Source organism: Stenella coeruleoalba, assembly GCF_951394435.1.
Source record: "Stenella coeruleoalba genome assembly, chromosome: 3".
NCBI lineage: Eukaryota > Metazoa > Chordata > Mammalia > Artiodactyla > Delphinidae > Stenella > Stenella coeruleoalba.
The window spans coordinates 165,542,942-165,560,316 of record NC_137148.1 but is presented as its reverse complement, the minus strand read 5'-3'; the positions used below and the strand labels follow the sequence as shown (position 1 = coordinate 165,560,316).

The 17,375-nt window shown below is 60.9% G+C and overlaps 1 protein-coding gene and 1 long non-coding RNA gene across 4 annotated transcripts in view; one reads left to right on the top strand and one right to left on the bottom strand.

Annotated features, from left to right (window-relative positions):
• ADGRL1 (adhesion G protein-coupled receptor L1) overlaps positions 1-17,375 on the top strand; it is a 48,947-nt gene that overhangs the window by 26,076 nt on the left and 5,496 nt on the right. Inside the window, exons 5-23 of one of the 3 annotated variants that reach the window (XM_079915864.1) lie at positions 3,374-3,388; positions 6,985-7,785; positions 8,636-8,950; positions 9,709-9,812; positions 10,098-10,283; positions 10,612-10,650; positions 10,820-11,003; positions 11,162-11,284; positions 11,808-12,022; positions 12,317-12,487; positions 12,926-13,135; positions 13,229-13,449; positions 13,660-13,726; positions 14,122-14,213; positions 14,883-15,051; positions 16,328-16,456; positions 16,643-16,739; positions 16,833-16,961; positions 17,100-17,117. In XM_079915864.1, coding sequence (XP_079771990.1) covers positions 3,374-3,388; positions 6,985-7,785; positions 8,636-8,950; positions 9,709-9,812; positions 10,098-10,283; positions 10,612-10,650; positions 10,820-11,003; positions 11,162-11,284; positions 11,808-12,022; positions 12,317-12,487; positions 12,926-13,135; positions 13,229-13,449; positions 13,660-13,726; positions 14,122-14,213; positions 14,883-15,051; positions 16,328-16,456; positions 16,643-16,739; positions 16,833-16,961; positions 17,100-17,117 — 3,285 coding nt within the window. The remainder of the gene's footprint in view (positions 1-3,373; positions 3,389-6,984; positions 7,786-8,635; positions 8,951-9,708; positions 9,813-10,097; positions 10,284-10,611; positions 10,651-10,819; positions 11,004-11,161; positions 11,285-11,807; positions 12,023-12,316; positions 12,488-12,925; positions 13,136-13,228; positions 13,450-13,659; positions 13,727-14,121; positions 14,214-14,882; positions 15,052-16,327; positions 16,457-16,642; positions 16,740-16,832; positions 16,962-17,099; positions 17,118-17,375) is intronic. The other 2 variants (XM_079915865.1, XM_079915866.1) reach the window with 2 other exon arrangements.
• LOC307183414 lies at positions 12,568-15,025 on the bottom strand. The gene is made up of 3 exons (XR_013827465.1): positions 14,931-15,025; positions 12,967-13,105; positions 12,568-12,758 (listed from the first exon to the last, which is right to left on the bottom strand). It is a non-coding gene; the product is annotated as an uncharacterized lncRNA (long non-coding RNA).

Genomic DNA, 17,375 nt, shown 5'->3' with positions numbered 1-17,375 from the left:
ACATGCCCTTGGGCTTATTTATACACTCCAAGGCCAGGCCACACCCACGTACTCCACTTGGCACACTTATATCTCTCCTCTCCTCTCCCTGGACCTTGACCTCGCTGCCCTCTAATTCCTCTGCCTCCCTGCTCTTCTCTCACCCCTTCCCTTCGTGACCCCCTCTTACACACCTGCTCTTCCCTCTCACTCACCCCCCTTTCTCTGAGTTCCCTTTCCTTTCTCTTGTCCCCCTCACCCCTCACGTGCCCCCAGTCCTGCCCCTTCCCAGTCCTGGAAGCTGGACTCTGTACTCATATGGAGGCAGACCACCCTCTGAGGCCTGGTGGCAGATCAGGTGTGAAGGGCTAGGGGCATCTTCCACAGATTCCTAACTCTTGGTTTGTTTGCCCGTTACCACAGTCATACTTCCTGTCTGCAAAGGAAGTGCCACCATGTTGGACTGAGGGTGGCACCAGGAAGCCTGAGAAAGGTGATCTGGGGAGCCAGGGGCCTGCCATTCTTGCACCTGGCCAAGGGGAGCAAACAATGACAGGGTCTCTCCTCCTCAGCACCCCACCCTTAACGTGGCCCTTCTTTCCAGCCCTTACTCTTCCCTCCCTTTCCCCCATCATCCATCCCCTCCCCTGCACCCCCAGCTTCATGTAGGCAACCTGGAGGTAGGGCCTCCGGGCAGAGGCGGGAGGAGGCAGGGCCACCAGGGTGTCTGAGTGTGAGGGGGTAGGGGCGGGGGCGCAGGAGGCCCTGTGACTCTCCCTCCTCTCCCCTCCCACCCCAGCCTTCCCCCCTCTCCCCAACCTTTGATTTCTCCTCGCAGGTGACTGCAGACGTGCTGGGGGAGACGGGACGGCTTATGTGCTTCCATAACCTTCTTCTTTTACTCCTCACCCTTTCCTTTCAGCGACCAAGGCCTCCAGCCACTGCCTGAGAGGGACGCCCGTCTGATCCTTGAAGCCTCCCCACAGCACTGGGGACACCGCCCAGCCCCATGGCTGGGGCAGCAGGGAAGGGGGGCAGGAGTTGGGGAGCGTAGCACAGTGGGGAAATCAGGCTGGGTTCGAGGCTCGGCCCCGGCCCTTGGGTTTTCTGGCTCTGAAACTTGAGCCAATGACGTAATTTCTCTGGGCCGCTGCAGAAGGAGGCGAAAGGCCAGGAGATCACGTGTGCGAAGCGCCTAACCCAGGGCTGGCCGCAGAGGCTGCTCCTGGTGACAGAGTGCTGGATGTAAACTCCTGCAGGGCAGAGGCCTCATCTTCACCCCCCTCCCAGCGCCCAGGCCCAAGCCTGGTTCAGGATGTGCTCAGTAATGCTTTGGGTGCCCTTTCGATCCAGCTGAACCTACACCTTCCTCTTTAATGGTGGGAGGGGAATCAAACACCTTCCCTGAGGTGTTGCCCGGAGTACAGAGAACGTGGGTCAAAGCTCCTTGTGCACCGTCAGCCGTAGGTGTGAGGGAAACGGTGCCTGCTTTTGATAGCCAGGTAGCCTCAGCCGTGTTGCTTCACTTCACTGGTCCCCTTTCCCCCTCTATAGACAGGGTTCTCGAAAGGCTGCCCGAGAGGTGCTTAGCACGGTTCCTGGCGCAGAGTAAGCGCCGGGCACTTGGTAGTTGTTGCTTTTCTTGTGACTCCCTCATCATGATTTTTACCAATTATTATAATTGCTATCGGTAAGCAAAAATAAAACTAACAACAGATGACAAACCCAATTTCTCCTGAAGCAGGTAAGATAAAGGGCAGGAAAAAAAGAAATCCCCTGATCCAAGTGGCACCTAAAGTGGATACCGTGCAGGGAAAGGAGCAGGAAAAAAGTTAGAGGGTGTGGGGAGGAGAGGGGCTGAGAGACCTCCTGGAGCCAAACTCCAAGTGTGGGTGGGAGGGCGTGACCCTCAGAGAGCAGGAGGGCTCAGGGGATGGGCAGCCCCCAGTCTGATGGGAGAGAGCTAGCCTGAGCCCTGGGAGAGGCAGGGGCACGCATACACGCATACACGCACTCGTAGTCACAGACATGAAGGATGTGTCTTGCGGGGGCTGAGCTAACTCCCGGTCCCAGAAGAAGAGGGCTGGTGTTACGAGGGTGATGGAAGCCACGCCGCAGAACAGGGAAGCCGGGCACTCACTTATCCCCCAGAGTTTCTCTGAGCACCTCCTGCGTACCAGGCCCTGGATGAGGCGCTGGGAAGGGAGCCGAACACTGCTCCACCAGAGAGGTGGCAGGAGAGCGAGGCCCTGGTCAGAGGTTCCTAAGGGGTCAGGGACACAGAGCCTGGAGGGGGCGTGCCCTGGGCAGCCATGTTGCCCTGGGCTTCAGAGGCTGGGGTGACCCCAGTGCTGGTCAGGGGTGGGTGCAGGGGCTACCGTGGGAAGGGAGCGGTGGGTGTGCAGGGCTCCCTGCCGCACACACATACCGGACAGGCCCGACTAACACTGGATTTGCCTTGCAGCGGAGCACAGTCTAACCATGCCCCCTTCCTCCCCCAGGTGCCGCCCGCCCATCCCAACAGCGGGCTGGGGAGCTCCCGGCTCCTGGGCCCCCAGGGGGGAGCTGGGCGGAGAAACTGAGCCTCGGGCTTGCCCCGGGGGAGTGTGGGAGCGTGTCTGTGCCCCACCTGCTGTCCTGCCCCATCTGTGATGTCCCCCCCACCCCAGCCTCTTCCCTCTCTGCCTCTGTCTCCCCCACCGGGCTCTTTGAGGCCCAGGGGGCTCTGCCTGTCCGCCTCTCCGTCATTCTGTGTCTGATGCTGCCACCCTCTCTGTGTGTTGGCTTGTTTCGGGTTCTGAGGGTTTGGGGAAACTCAGCTGGAGTCTTGCAAGGCCGGCACAGAAGGGGAAGGAGTCCAATGTGTTCTCTCTCGTGAGGCTACCGGGCCCCAGGAGGCACTGAACCCCCTCCCCTGGGCCCCTGGTTCTAGCAGGAGGGCAGCAGGCCAGGCTGAAGGGGATCTAAGTGATTCCTTCACCCTCCCCACCATCCCTGCCTGGTGCCCCCCTAAGCGGAGCTGCCTCCCAGCTGGGGCTCCCCTCCCCAGTCCCCACTGCACTGAGGGTGCCCCTTCCCATCTGAGGGCTCTGCCCCCATGCCTGCCTGTACACCCCCCTCCCCCCCACACCCCTCGTCTCTCTTGGTCTCTGTCCTCCCATGTGTCTCCCCTCCCTGTGACTGTCTCCCTGACACCCTCCCTGAAGGAAAGGACTTGGGGGCGGGGGCTGATGCTACCTTCGGGGTTGGGGAACCAGGAGTGAGGAAAGAAAGGAAAAGGGGGCGTGTTGCCAGAAAAGAAACGAAAGCAATTTAATCTTTTTTTTTTCTCTTTTTTTCTTGCACATTTTTTTTTTCAATTTGTTTTCTCTCTCTCTTCCGATGCTTAAAGTAGAAGTGGAGCAGAAAGGTAAACGCACTGTTACCAATGCTAACCCCTAACTCAGACTTTGTTTTACCTGCACCATACTTATGTGACCCACCCTCCCCTCCGGCCCCTTCTTCTCCCCCCACCCCAAACTTGGTCCAGTCGCTATTCCCCACCCCAGTGTCCCCCTGGTGGGGCAAGCCCTGGTGCAGCCGGGTGACTCCACCCTCCAGACACCTGAGGAAGCTCCTCTCTGAGCCCGGGCAGGATCTTCCGTCTCTCTCTCTGCCCCCCTCTCTCTCTCTCTCTCTCTCTCCCTCCCTCTCTCTCTCTCTCTCCCCCCAAGCCTCCCCACCCCCCGGCCCACCTTCCTAGTCCCTGGCCCTTGCGGGGCCGGGGGGGACCTGGCCTTCTCTCATACTTCTTTTGCCTCCTTCAGGAGAAGTGTGTAAGCATCCAGGGCGGGTGGGGAGGGAGGGACCCCCTTCCCTGGCTCCTGACCAGGGGTGAAGGGCACCGGGTGAGCCGTCTCTCTCCTCTCTTCCTCCTGCCCCCCGCTTTTGTAACATGTGTCGGGGTTCGGGGAGGCAGGGTGGAGGGGACACCTTTGTTTTCCTTTTGGGGAGCAGTTTCCTCCTCTCTCTTTCTCTCTCTCTCTCTCTCTCTCTCTCTCTCTGGCTCCTGGCGGCTTCAGTTCCTTCTGGTTTGGCGTTTCCAAGGCCCAGAGCTGTTTTGGAGCATGGAGTACCAGTTTCCCCCAGTCCCAACCCCTGTCCTCCACCAGCGGGGGGGCCCAGCCCTGGGGAGGGGTATAAGCTGTCCCCAGCCCGGGGAGGGCAGCCTGCCAAATCGGGACGAGGGGGTGGGGGCGGGCCTCAAGGTTGGGGGAGTGAGGGGCGGGGGAGCATTTTCTCTGGTTCTGAAATACTTGCGAAGCTGCAGTCAGGGTTTCTTCTGGGCTGTTGTGGTTAGAGGACCAGGGAGAGGGGGGCGGGGGAGGTATAGGCCGGGTCGGGGACTTCCACGAGCACCATAATTTCTTGCGGGTGAAACCTCCGGCGGGGGCTGGGTAGAACTCCGTAGGGGGCAGAGCTGTCCGTTAGTGGAGTGGGGCAGGGCTGCAGCTGCAGGCCTGGGCTCTTGGGGATGGTCGCTTCCTCCCCTGAAAGTTTTGGGAAATTTGCAGCTCTGAGGCAGGCAGCAGGGGCCGCGGATGGAAGGGATGACCTTTCAGGATCACTTCTGCCTTGAAATTACGGTGGTCGGTGGAGCATCCCCTTTGAGGGAGGTGGGGCGGGGTCCCTCCGAGCTGCTCCCCTCCCCCTTGTCCCTCCCCCCATCTCACAGAGGCCTGGGCAACCAGCCCACCGCCCTGCCCCTCACTGCACCCCTCCACTCTCTCCCTGTCTTTCTCCTGGAGTCTCTCTCCCACCCAGCACCAGACACTCTTCTTGCAGGCCCGGTGGTGGTTTGGATACGGCAGCCTGGGATCTTTTCTCTTCAAAGGGCGGGTGGGAGGAGGCTGGAGGGCAGAGGAGGTATTGGGAGCTTGGTGCTGGGGAGGGGGTCCTTGCTGGCAAAGGCCCCAGGCAGACCCTTCCTCATCTTCTCCCCCTTCCCCAGGGTAACCTCTAACCACGTTTTCCTCCGCCATGCCCTGCCGACCAGGCTAGGCTCTGAGACCTCCCACTGCCCCCCCCCCCCACAAGCACATCTGCTCAGTCGTCACAAAGCTGGCGGGGGACCTAGCTTGGGGAGAGGGGAGACCCAGGGACAGGGGAAAAGGGCAGAGGCCAGTGTGCTGAACAGAAGGTGCAGGCCAACCCCTCAGGGCACTGGGGACAGGGAGATGGTGGAGCCCCAAGCTCCCCTCCCCCTCCTAAAACAGGGCATGCTCCTGGCTGCTCTGTGCCTGGAGACCCTTGGGTCAAAATGTCCCCCTGCTGCTGTGAAGGGAGGGCTGGATCTCCGCACCCACCCACCTGAGCCTCCTGAAGAATGAGGCTGGAAGTGGGGGAATGAGAAGTGTCCAAGCCCCTCTAACCACTGGGGCCAAGCCCCCGCCCCCCAAGCCGGCACCAAGTCCCAGCCCTCCCTGTCCCCTCGGGGCCAGCTGCTTTGGTGACAGACCAAGCAGGAGCAGAGAATTCACTACAAACTCTCACCCTGGCCTGTCCGTGGGTTCTGCTAGCAGGGAGGTGAGAGGGAGGCCCCCAGCCGTCCTGGATGGAGGGACATCACCTCTACAGGAGGAGGAGGGGAGCCTGGCCACACTGAAAGTCCAGACCCCCCACCGGGTCAGTAAGGGGAGGCTAGGAGCAGGCGGCGCTGGGACGTGACGGGGCAAGGGTGGGCAGGCTATTGGTGGCCAACGAGATGCAGTTGAGGTTTTCCTCCTTTTCAGGGAATGGGGGGGTGGGGCGGGGCCCCCCACCTTTCTGACATCAGCGCTGCCTTGGTCCCTCCTCCCGAGCCGGGGATGGTTGCAGGTAAATCGGGGTCAGGGCAGGGGAGGTGGGGGGGCGGGGCCTGCTGGGGGCGGGCTGGGTCTTTATCCTAGCACCTGGTTCCCTCCCTTGCCCCTTCTGAGCTGGACCTGGGACTGCCCCCCCAAGGGACCCTCAGTCGGGCCTGGGCCTTGGAGTGAATTCTCTGCTCACCCCCCTCTCTCCTCGCCAGCACTAACCCTTTCTTCCCAGGTGCTCTCCAGTGTGCCTCCCTTGGAGCCAGGACCTCGCCGAGCCCCACCACCACCACCTTGTCTCTCTTCCCTCCACACAGCTCTCCTCCCCCCCACCCAACTCTCCCGGGAGTCCTCTCCCTCCCCAAGTCCTCCCCCTCACCCCTGTGCACCAGTGTCAGTGTCTGCTGCTGAATTAACCCCATGAGAGACCCTGCCGGCTGGGGGCAGGGCTGGGCACCCTCAGGAGGGGCTGGACTTTTCCGAATACCCTTCCTCAGCTACTGATTTCATGGGTACTGGGGGTGGGGGCTGCCACAGGCTGCATCAGGAACCTCGGGTGCCTCTCCCACCCTGGAATAGAAGTGCGCTCCTGACACCCACCCACAGTGGGTACGGAAACATCACTCTACCTTGCAGTTTTTGCAGGAGGAAGAAAAAGGAGTTAAAAAAAAAATCTGTGTCCTGGTGTGGTTGGTGAAGGATGGGACCCTTGACCCCTAGCTCTTCCATAGGGGCGCAGATGATGGCGAAGGGGCAGGGCCCTGAGTCCCTGGAACCTCAAAGCCACCAGTGGCTGCAGTGAGGAAATCTTTCCACTCCTGCTTAAGGCACACGAGATCGTCTCTGGGATGCCTCTTGCCAAACCCCTTATCCCCAGCCTGTGGGGTCTCTAGCAGCCAGGGAAGGAAAGAGGGGCACTACCTTCCACCACTAACCCTGCTCTTAATGGCCTCCAGGGTTGACATCTCCAGGGAGAGGGGCAGCTGGGCGGGGCAGGGGTCCCAGCCCGGAAACCCCCTTCCCATCACCAGCCCTACCAAGCAACCGTGACTGCAGCAGCAGGAGGGGACAGCCTGGCACCCCCCTGGCCGCGTGACCAACTTGCCTCTCTCTCTCCCCCTCCTTTGCCCCTGCTCCTCTCCCCGTGTCCTCCCCGCCCACCCACCTGGCCCAGTCTTCGTGTGCCCAGGGACTCTGCAGAAGGTGCTGGACCCCACCTCGACACACGAGTCGGAGCACCAGTCTGGCGCATGGTGCAAGGACCCACTGCAGGCGGGTGACCGCATCTACGTCATGCCCTGGATCCCCTACCGCACGGACACGCTGACCGAGTACGCCTCATGGGAGGACTACGTGGCGGCGCGCCACACCACCACCTACCGCCTGCCCAACCGTGTGGATGGCACTGGCTTCGTGGTCTATGACGGCGCCGTCTTCTACAACAAGGAGCGCACGCGCAACATCGTCAAGTACGACCTGCGCACGCGCATCAAGAGCGGGGAGACGGTCATCAACACGGCCAATTACCACGATACCTCGCCCTACCGCTGGGGGGGCAAGACCGACATCGACCTGGCCGTGGACGAGAACGGGCTGTGGGTCATCTACGCCACCGAGGGCAACAACGGGCGGCTGGTGGTGAGCCAGCTGAACCCCTACACGCTGCGCTTCGAGGGCACGTGGGAGACCGGCTACGACAAGCGCTCGGCGTCCAACGCCTTCATGGTGTGCGGCGTCCTCTACGTGCTGCGTTCCGTGTACGTGGATGACGACAGCGAGGCGGCCGGCAACCGCGTGGACTACGCCTTCAACACCAACGCCAACCGCGAGGAGCCCGTCAGCCTGGCCTTCCCCAACCCCTACCAGTTCGTCTCTTCCGTTGACTATAACCCTCGTGACAACCAGCTGTATGTCTGGAACAACTATTTCGTGGTGCGCTATAGCCTGGAGTTCGGGCCACCCGACCCCAGTGCTGGTGAGGACAGCTCAAGTTCGCTCCCAAACGCCTCCTAGGTCCCAGGGTCGGGGGGTGCACTCTGGGACATCTTAGGGGGCCTGGAGGTGGGTTCGGGGGAGCCCTGGAGGCAATGACAGTGTGACATGGCAAGGTGACAGAGGCTGTTCTAAGCACGCAATTAACTCCTCTGACCCTCGCAGCCTAGGAGACGGGGCTTATCATTGCCCCGTTTTACAGATGAGGAAACCCAAGCACTGGGTGAGTATGGGATTAGCTTGCTCCTTTGAGGATCTGGACCAAGGACTCTGGGCTCCTAACCAAGCTGTGCTATGTCTCCTAGAGGCCTGTGCATTTCGAGCCCTGGAACCTCTTCAACCAAAATCTTGGGTGGAAGCCCAGTATCAGTAAAACAGCAAAGCCGAGCCGCCGATGTTGGCCGGGATTCGGGGCCCCTCCACAGTCTCATTCCGCCCCCTCAGCTGCCCCAAACCAGCTCTGAGCAGCCCCACGGCTCCAGGGAGTCCCATCTAATCCAAAAGGAGGAGCTGAGGCCCCCAGAGGGAAGGGACGTGGCCAGGTCAGAGAGCCCAGAGTAAGAGTAGAATGAGGATGGGAGGTGGCTGTGTACAACAGCCTCCAGACACCTCCTTCCTGGCCCGTCTTCTGTGGTTGCTCTCTCAGACTTCAAAGTACAAATGAGTGAATTTTTGCCACCTTCCAATGCTTCAGATGGTCCCAGGGGTACGAGGGACCTCTGTGGGCAGACAGGGGCCAGGGGAGCTCTCCCAGACCTAGTGGGGACCAGGATATCTTTCAGTAGGCCTGAAGCGTGGGGGTAACCCCATCTCACATCCCCTCTCCCTTCCAGGCCCAGCCACTTCGCCACCCCTCAGCACGACCACCACGGCCCGGCCCACACCCCTGACCAGCACAGCCTCGCCTGCGGCCACCACCCCACTCCGCCGGGCGCCCCTCACCACGCACCCCGTGGGTGCCGTCAACCAGCTGGGACCTGACCTACCTCCAGCCACTGCCCCCGCCCCCAGCACCCGGCGGCCCCCCGCCCCCAATCTGCACGTGTCCCCGGAACTCTTCTGTGAACCTCGAGAGGTGCGGCGGGTCCAGTGGCCGGCCACCCAGCAGGGCATGCTGGTGGAGAGGCCCTGCCCCAAGGGGACTCGAGGTGAGTGCAGAGCCGAGGTTACCTCCGCTGCAGCTGGCTTGGGGAGTGGCCACTGCTGGGTCTGGCCAGGGAAGGGACGGGGGACATGCCCTTAACTCAGCTCAACGTAGATGCACTTACCTGTCCATCTCCCCTGGCAGAGTGTGGGTTTCATGCAGGGGTCACGCCTGATGTCTGCAGCTGTGTCCCCAGAGCCCAGCAGAGCTCCCAGGACACAGCAGCAGCTCAGTTAGTGCCCCACGCCTCGTCCCCCGTCCCCTCCTGCGATACTAAGTACCCGCCACGTGCAAAGCGCTGGGTGGACCCTGCGGGGAGCCCACGGGAGGTAACTTGAGTCCTGGCTTCAGACTGAAATGGAAGAGGCCCGGGAGCAGCTGGACACAGCAGCTGAAGTACCAGAGAGGGTGGAGCCAGACCGCATGCTCTAGGGATCCCAAGGGGAGGGTCAGAAGAGGCTTCGTGGGGGGGGGGGGCCTTCCAAGGTGAGCTTAGCTAGAAGGTTCCAACTGTGGTAGGCAAAGACGGAAGAGGAGCCCAGAGGGAGGGTTTAGGGGAAGAAGGAGTGGCTTATGTCACCTCAGAGTGACACCTCTCTTGACTGTCCGGCCTGCTTCATGTCTGGTCTTCCGTGTTCCCCTCACCTCTCTCCTCACCCACTCGTCCCCCTCTCTCTGTCATCTCCTTTCTCCCTGCTTTGGCCCATCCTTCTCTCCTTCCCTGTGGCTCCCTTCTCTGTTCCTGTGTGTCTGTCCCTACAGGAATTGCCTCCTTCCAGTGTCTACCAGCCCTGGGGCTCTGGAACCCCCGGGGCCCTGACCTCAGCAACTGCACCTCCCCCTGGGTCAACCAGGTGGCCCAGAAGGTACCAGCAGAAGCTGCCCCTCCCAGTCAGGCGCACGTGCTCACACAGCAGGCCCTGGGTGCCCGGGCACAGGGCACAGTGGGGGCAATGGAACAACTGGGGAGACAAGCAGGGGTCCACTCCCTGGCCTGCAGAGGGAGCAGAGATAGATGGGGAGGGAGAAGGCAGACAGGGAGAAGGGGCAGCAGAGAGAGGGATGAGAGGGGCTGAGCAGGCTGGGCGCGTGAAGAGGGAAGCAAAACGGTCCCTGACAGAGCCGGGGCATCCCACTCCCGCCTCACACAGATCAAGAGCGGGGAGAACGCAGCCAACATTGCCAGCGAGCTGGCCCGCCACACCCGGGGCTCCATCTATGCGGGTGATGTGTCCTCCTCTGTGAAGCTGATGGAGCAGCTGCTGGACATCCTGGATGCCCAGCTGCAGGCCCTGCGGCCCATCGAGCGCGAGTCAGCTGGCAAGAACTACAACAAGGTAGAGCCTGGCAGCAGGGCCAGCAGGGCAGGGGGCACTGCCCTGGGAACTTAGGAGATAGCCGGCCTGTTACCGCGGAGCTGGGCTGCCACCCATGGTGACGGGAGAAGGAAGGACAGACCCCAGGTCTACTGGGGCTCCCTCCTGAACTGCCCTGGATGGTCCTGGGGGTGTGGGCTCCCTTAGGAATGGTTCTCGCTTATGGCCTAAGCCCAGGTCAGTAGCAGAGGCAGAAGAGCAAGCTCCCTGGGGCCCAGACATGAGTGTCGGGGTTAGAGAAGTGGGGCTGGGAGACCAGCCCTGAGAGCACCTCCATCTCTCTCCCCAGATGCACAAGCGAGAGAGAACCTGTAAGGACTATATCAAGGTGAGGCTCAAGGGCTCCTGCTGGCCGAGGGGGTGGGGCAGCCCTTGTCGCTCCTGGGCAGGCCCCAGGTGGCGCTGGAGATGGAGTTTCGGAGAAGGGGGTGCAGAGCCCAGCCCAGGGAACTGGAGGATGTAGGGGGAATCACGGAGCTGCCCCCGCACCGTTGCAGGCCGTGGTGGAGACGGTGGACAACCTGCTGCGGCCAGAGGCTCTTGAGTCCTGGAAGGACATGAATGCCACCGAGCAGGTGCACACGGCCACCATGCTCCTGGACGTCCTAGAGGAGGGCGCCTTCCTGCTGGCCGACAATGTCAGGGAGCCTGCCCGCTTCCTGGCCGCCAAGCAGAACGTGGGTGAGTGCTGCAATCGCGCTAGGGCAAGTTCGGGCGCAAATCTTGAACGGTGGGGGCCCCCTCGGCCCGGAGACCGTGGGCCTCTTGCCACAGCCCGGGCCTCTGGACTGTGGACAAACCCCCAACCTTGTGTGCCCTGCCGTCCCCTGTCCCCACAGTCCTCGAGGTCACAGTCCTGAACACAGAGGGTCAAGTGCAAGAGCTGGTGTTCCCCCAGGAGTACCCGAGCGAGAACTCCATCCAGCTGTCCGCCAACACCATCAAGCAGAACAGCCGCAACGGTCAGTGCCCGAGCCCCGTGCGGGCACCCCTGCTCCTCTCGCGGAGGACGGCGGTTCTTAGCTTTTATCAGACTGAAGAATCCGGAAGGAGGTTGGGACCCGTGGCCACACACAGGGGTGTCCTTCATTCAAGCTAGTGTTAACGTTTCAGGGGATTCGTGGAGACCCCCCCCGAAGCCCCACAGAGCCAAGCACGCTTTGCAGTTTGCAGGGCTCACTCCTGTGCAGTGGCAGTTCAGGGAGGCTTGCGCCATTTGAGATGAAGGTCCAGAGAGGTCAGGGATTTGCTCAACGTTACACAGTAAGTGAGAGGTGGGCCGGGGACCCAGCCTGTGTGTCCCGGCCCACTGCCCTGCCGTTGAGAACTGCCTATAACTGAGCAGGGGTCCCACAGAAGGGCTCCCAGAGCCCCACTTGCCTGGGCTGCAGCCTGCCTGGCTTCAGAGGTCCTGGCGGCCAGCGTGGTGGAGCTGCACACCAGCCAGGGGCTGACAACACACCCTGCTGTGCCTGTTCTCCCCAGGAGTGGTCAAAGTTGTCTTCATCCTCTACAACAACCTGGGCCTCTTCCTGTCCACCGAGAACGCCACGGTGAAGCTGGCAGGTGAAGCGGGCGCGGGGGGCCTGGGGGGCGCCTCCCTGGTGGTGAACTCCCAGGTCATCGCAGCGTCCATCAACAAGGAGTCCAGCCGAGTTTTCCTCATGGACCCTGTCATCTTCACTGTGGCCCACCTGGAGGTGAGCTGAGGCGCCCCCTCCCTCCGTGAGGTCCCAGCATCCTCCATTGTCCCTGGCTGTGCATCCCCCCCTACTGTGTGTTCACCCACCCCGAGAGCAAGTTACAACCCCTCCCTGGGGCCCCAGCCCCCACCTCAGCAGCTTGGGCCATTTTGTCCCCAGAGGTCTCAGACTGTCACCTGGAGCCCAGAGCCCCAGGCACCCGTCTCCTGCTTGTCGCTATCCCCATAGCCGGGTGTGCGGGCTGGAGTGGGACTCCCTGGATCTGACCCCCCGGTCACCACCACACAACAGGCCAAGAACCACTTCAATGCCAACTGCTCCTTCTGGAACTACTCGGAGCGTTCCATGCTGGGCTACTGGTCGACGCAGGGCTGCCGCCTGGTGGAGTCCAACAAGACCCACACCACGTGTGCCTGCAGCCACCTCACCAACTTTGCCGTGCTCATGGCTCACCGCGAGATCGTAAGCTGGCCAGCGCTCCGCTCCTCCGGGCGGGCCCACTTTCTGGCCCGGCTTTGCATGGCATCATAGAAAGTGCTGCATGGGCGGTGCCGGGGAAGGCCAGCTTCGTGGGCATGGGGGGCCTGAGTCTTGCCCGGGGCATGAGGCCACACGTCTGGTTCTCTTTGGTCACGGTCCCACCTTCTCCCAAGGCACTCTGGAGAAGCACGTTGGTGTCACCTTTGTCATCTCTCCACGAGCCTTCCAGAGCATGAGGAAGTGAGCGTGCCGCCTGCAGAGGGGTGGGGGCCAGCAAGTTGGCCAGGGGGGCAGAAGGCCGGGTGGGCTGCACCAGTGGTGCTCGTGGCCCACGGCCTTGCCCGTAGCTGGCACCTAAGCGGAGCCCTGGCCACGTGCAAGACCAGAGGCGCTAAGTACACCCCCTGCTCCTTCCCCCAGTACCAGGGCCGCATCAACGAGCTACTGCTGTCAGTCATCACCTGGGTGGGCATCGTCATCTCCCTGGTCTGCCTGGCCATCTGTATCTCCACTTTCTGCTTCCTGCGGGGACTGCAGACTGACCGGAACACCATCCACAAGAACCTGTGCATCAACCTCTTCCTGGCCGAGCTGCTCTTCCTGGTTGGGATAGACAAGACTCAGTATGAGGTGAGCAGGACTCCAGGGCAGGAGAGGATGCGGGGAGAGACGACACCGGCCGGCCGGGGCAGCCCCTCACCTGTGGTGCTGCCCACTCTCTAGATTGCCTGCCCCATCTTCGCTGGCTTGCTGCACTACTTCTTCCTGGCTGCCTTCTCCTGGCTCTGCCTGGAGGGCGTGCACCTCTATCTGCTGCTGGTGGAGGTGTTTGAGAGCGAGTACTCCCGCACCAAATACTACTACCTGGGCGGGTACTGCTTCCCAGCCCTGGTGGTGGGCATCGCAGCCGCCATCGACTACCGCAGCTACGGCACCGAGAAGGCGTGAGTGCCCCCTTCGCCCCCCGAGTCTCTCCCCCTTGCTGGCTCCCTGCTCAGCAGCATCCCTCGGGCCAGGACCCTCAGGGCACTGGCCTCCCTTCCCCTGAGCCCCGCGGCCGCAGCCAGCAGAGTCCCTGGGCTCCTGGAGTCAGAGGGAGGGAAGAGCCTGCCCCGCCCCCACCTCTCAATACCCCGGCCCTGCTTCCTTCACAGCTGCTGGCTCCGAGTGGACAATTACTTCATTTGGAGCTTCATTGGGCCTGTCTCCTTTGTTATCGTGGTAAGTTGGAAGGCGGTACCCCCAGTACTGAGTCTCTGTCCTTCATCCAGCCTAGCTCTGACCCCAAGGCCCCCCTTCTCCCCAAGCCCTTGAAAAGCATCAGAACTGAGCAGCCAACTAAGAAAACGAGAGCAGAGTGGGCCTGTAGAGCTCCAGCACTGAGGTCCGTCCTTCCAGGAGCTGTGATTTGAGCCCCGGCTCTGTGTCAGGCCATGGGCCCTGCCCCCCGGCCCCGAAGCCACATTAACAGTTACACCAGTAGGCAGGCACCTGGGGGCAGGTACAGCAGCAGAGGGGACCCTGAAGAAGTGGGGTCGTGGCTGAGACTTGGCCAGGAGCTGACGCTAGGAGGCAGAGGGACCCTGGCCCAGCCCCTCCCCTTGTCCCGCCCCCAGGTGAACCTGGTGTTCCTCATGGTGACTCTGCACAAGATGATCCGGAGCTCCTCCGTGCTCAAGCCCGATTCCAGTCGCCTCGACAACATTAAGTGAGCACCCCCTCGCCCCACCCGTGCCCTGGGACTTCCCAGGCCTCTCCCAGCGTTTCCTAAAAGGTGGTGTTCTCGCCTCTGGTGTCACATACTGTGATTTTAAGGACAAAGATGGTGCTTTACTGTGTTTGCTATGTATCTATTTAACGAGTATTAGAAAACATGGTATTAGCACATCCAGCTGTGGTTTTAGACACATAATTGCTAAGGGTGAGACTGAGTTCAAAAAGCGAGTCCAGGGAATTCCCTGGCGGTCCAGTGGTTAGGACTCTGCACTTTCACTGCCAAGGGCACAGGTTCAGTCCCTGGTCGGGGAACTAAAGATCCCACCAGCCATGCGACTCGGCAAAAAAAAAAAAAAAAAAAAAAAAGTCCATTTCAGGGCAACTTAAAGACAGATAGGCAGCAAAAGATAGTTTAAAGGTCTGGAAATATGGCCAAAAGGATGAAGGATGCAGGAGAATGACTGGCCATTCACAGAGCCCTGACCCCTGACCTCTGCCTGCCCCTCAGGGTCAGCTTGGGTGAAAGTGTCACTGGGCAGGCCTGCTCATCCCAGGGCAGCGTCCAGGCCTGCTCAAAGAGGGACACGCAGCAGGGCTCTGGGGGAGGCATCTCTGCTGGCAGGGACTTTGATGTCCCTGTTCCCTCTCCACCTCTCCCCAGATCCTGGGCCCTGGGGGCCATTGCGCTGCTCTTCCTACTGGGCCTCACCTGGGCTTTTGGCCTCCTCTTCATCAATAAGGAGTCGGTGGTCATGGCCTATCTCTTCACCACCTTCAACGCCTTCCAGGGGGTCTTCATCTTCGTCTTTCACTGCGCCTTACAGAAGAAGGTGAGGTCCAGGGAAGGGACCAGGTGCCTGCCTTCTGTAGCGGGACCTGTGTCTGCCTGGAGGGAAGCACAGGCTCACAGGGAGGATTTAGGCAGGGGTGCAGAGGGTTCTGGAAAAGAGCAAGATACAGGCGCCTAGAGGAACGAGAAAGCAAGGCAGATTTGGGGAGTTGGGACATGGTTGATGGACCCTCCCCGGGGTGTAGGGCACAAGTCAAGCATGTGGAGGGAGATGACTCTGGGTGCCACCCAGACAGAACATTTCCGACTTTAATAGTTGTGGGGTAAAATGTGAATTTTGTGGTGATAGGAAGTTTCTTTTTAAAATAAAGTGTGTTACAGTCTGAATCTTAAAAAAAAATAAATTAAGGAGACAACAGAAGCAGAAGAATGTGGAGAAGGGTGTACGGGCAGTAGACTCAAGACTAAAGCCAGGGAAACTGAGCCAAGGCGTTTGTAGATTCATATCCTGAAGGCAGTGGGGAGGCCCGGTCAGACTGTTGTTGGTCTTAGGGGACAGTGAGGTGGGTAAGGCTAAGGAGGGGATGAAGGAGGCAGTGATCACAAGTCTTGGGTGCAAGGTTGACTGTTCTGCTCAAAACTGTCCCATGGTCCTCATCGGACACACAGTGACATCCTTACGGAGGCCCCCAGGCCCATACGGTCCAACCTGGGCTTCCCCTTCTCTTCCCTTCCCTCCAGCCACGCTCTGTCTTCTGCTCCCTCAGACACCTAGACAGGGACCCTCCCCAGGGCTTGTCCCCTGCCCCTCCCCACATATCCACAGGGCCCACTGCCTTATTTCTTTTAGGTCTTTGCCGAAATGTCTCCTTAGTGAGGCCTCCCCTGATCTTTTTGAAATCGTGCCCCCGACCCCCACTGACAGCACTGCCTAACTCCCGGCCATAGTTCTCGGCAGCACCTCACACCGTCAGACGCCCTACATAACGCACTGATGTTTCACCCGTGGTCAGTCTCTGTCTGCTAGAAAATACCAGCTCTGAGAAGTAGGGCTTTGGGTCTGACTTGTGTCTGTCCTCGGGGCCTACAGCACGCCTGGCGTATAGAGGATGCTCATTAAAGATCTGCTGAGTGAATGAATGGACGAGAAATTATTGGTGGAGGTGGAGGAAGGAGGATGGGCCTGAGTGAGAAGAGAGCCTTCTTGGCTGGCTGTTGGGAGACAGGAGACAGTGGGGCTTCTGACCCCACCAGCAGCTTGGTCACTGGACCCCCGAGGCGGGGGCGCCTACTGCCTGTCCTCCTCGCCCCCCCAGGTGCACAAGGAGTACAGCAAGTGCCTGCGTCACTCCTACTGCTGCATTCGCTCCCCGCCCGGGGGCGCTCACGGCTCACTCAAGACCTCAGCTATACGGAGCAACACCCGCTACTACACGGGGACCCAGGTATCCAGGCCGGGGGCTGGGGCGCCAGGCAGGGCTCCCTGGGGCTGAGTGTTGGAACCGAGAGCCCAAGAGGCAGGGCAGTTCTCTGCCCAGGTCCCTGGTGGTGCTCATCAGGCAGGTGGTCTCAGAAAGAGCGTGGAGGGTGGGCGGCCCAAGGGCCCCCTCACGTCTGAGCTGTGTCCCCAGAGCCGAATCCGGAGGATGTGGAACGACACCGTGAGGAAACAGACGGAATCCTCTTTCATGGCGGGCGACATCAACAGCACACCCACCCTGAACCGAGGTGAGACTGGATCCCTCATCCCCGGCTTCAGTCCCTCAAGATTCCCGAGCCCAGGTCTCCTGGCCGCCTTGTGACCTCTGACCTCCTGGGCAGGTACCATGGGGAACCATCTGCTGACCAACCCTGTGCTGCAGCCCCGTGGGGGCACCAGCCCTTACAACACTCTCATTGCCGAGTCGGTGGGCTTCAATCCTTCCTCACCCGCCGTCTTCAACTCCCCAGGTGAGAGCACTGTGGTGCCAGGAGAGGGTGACAGCCCAGGTCAGGTGGCATCCTTGTGCCTCCTGAACTGGAGCCGAGACTTGGCATCCTGAGCCCGCTCTCTCCTTCTCTCTTTTCCCTCCTGGCCGGCACCTGCAGGGAGCTACCGGGAACCCAGTAAGTGTGACTGTTTCCTGGGAATATTTCCATGGCCGGGAGGGGAACGTGACAGTGGCCTCCTCAAATGGCCTAACTTAGAGAGAAGAACTCGAGTGCCCCCCCACACACACACACACATACAGACAGTCTCTGGCTTGGCAGCTGGCTGGAGGGTGTCGCGTTAGGTGGGGAATGAAGGTGATGGGGGGGACAGAGCGTTGGAAAGGGATCTGGTCACCCAGATCTCCTCATACTGCTGAGACTCTAAGCTCCCAG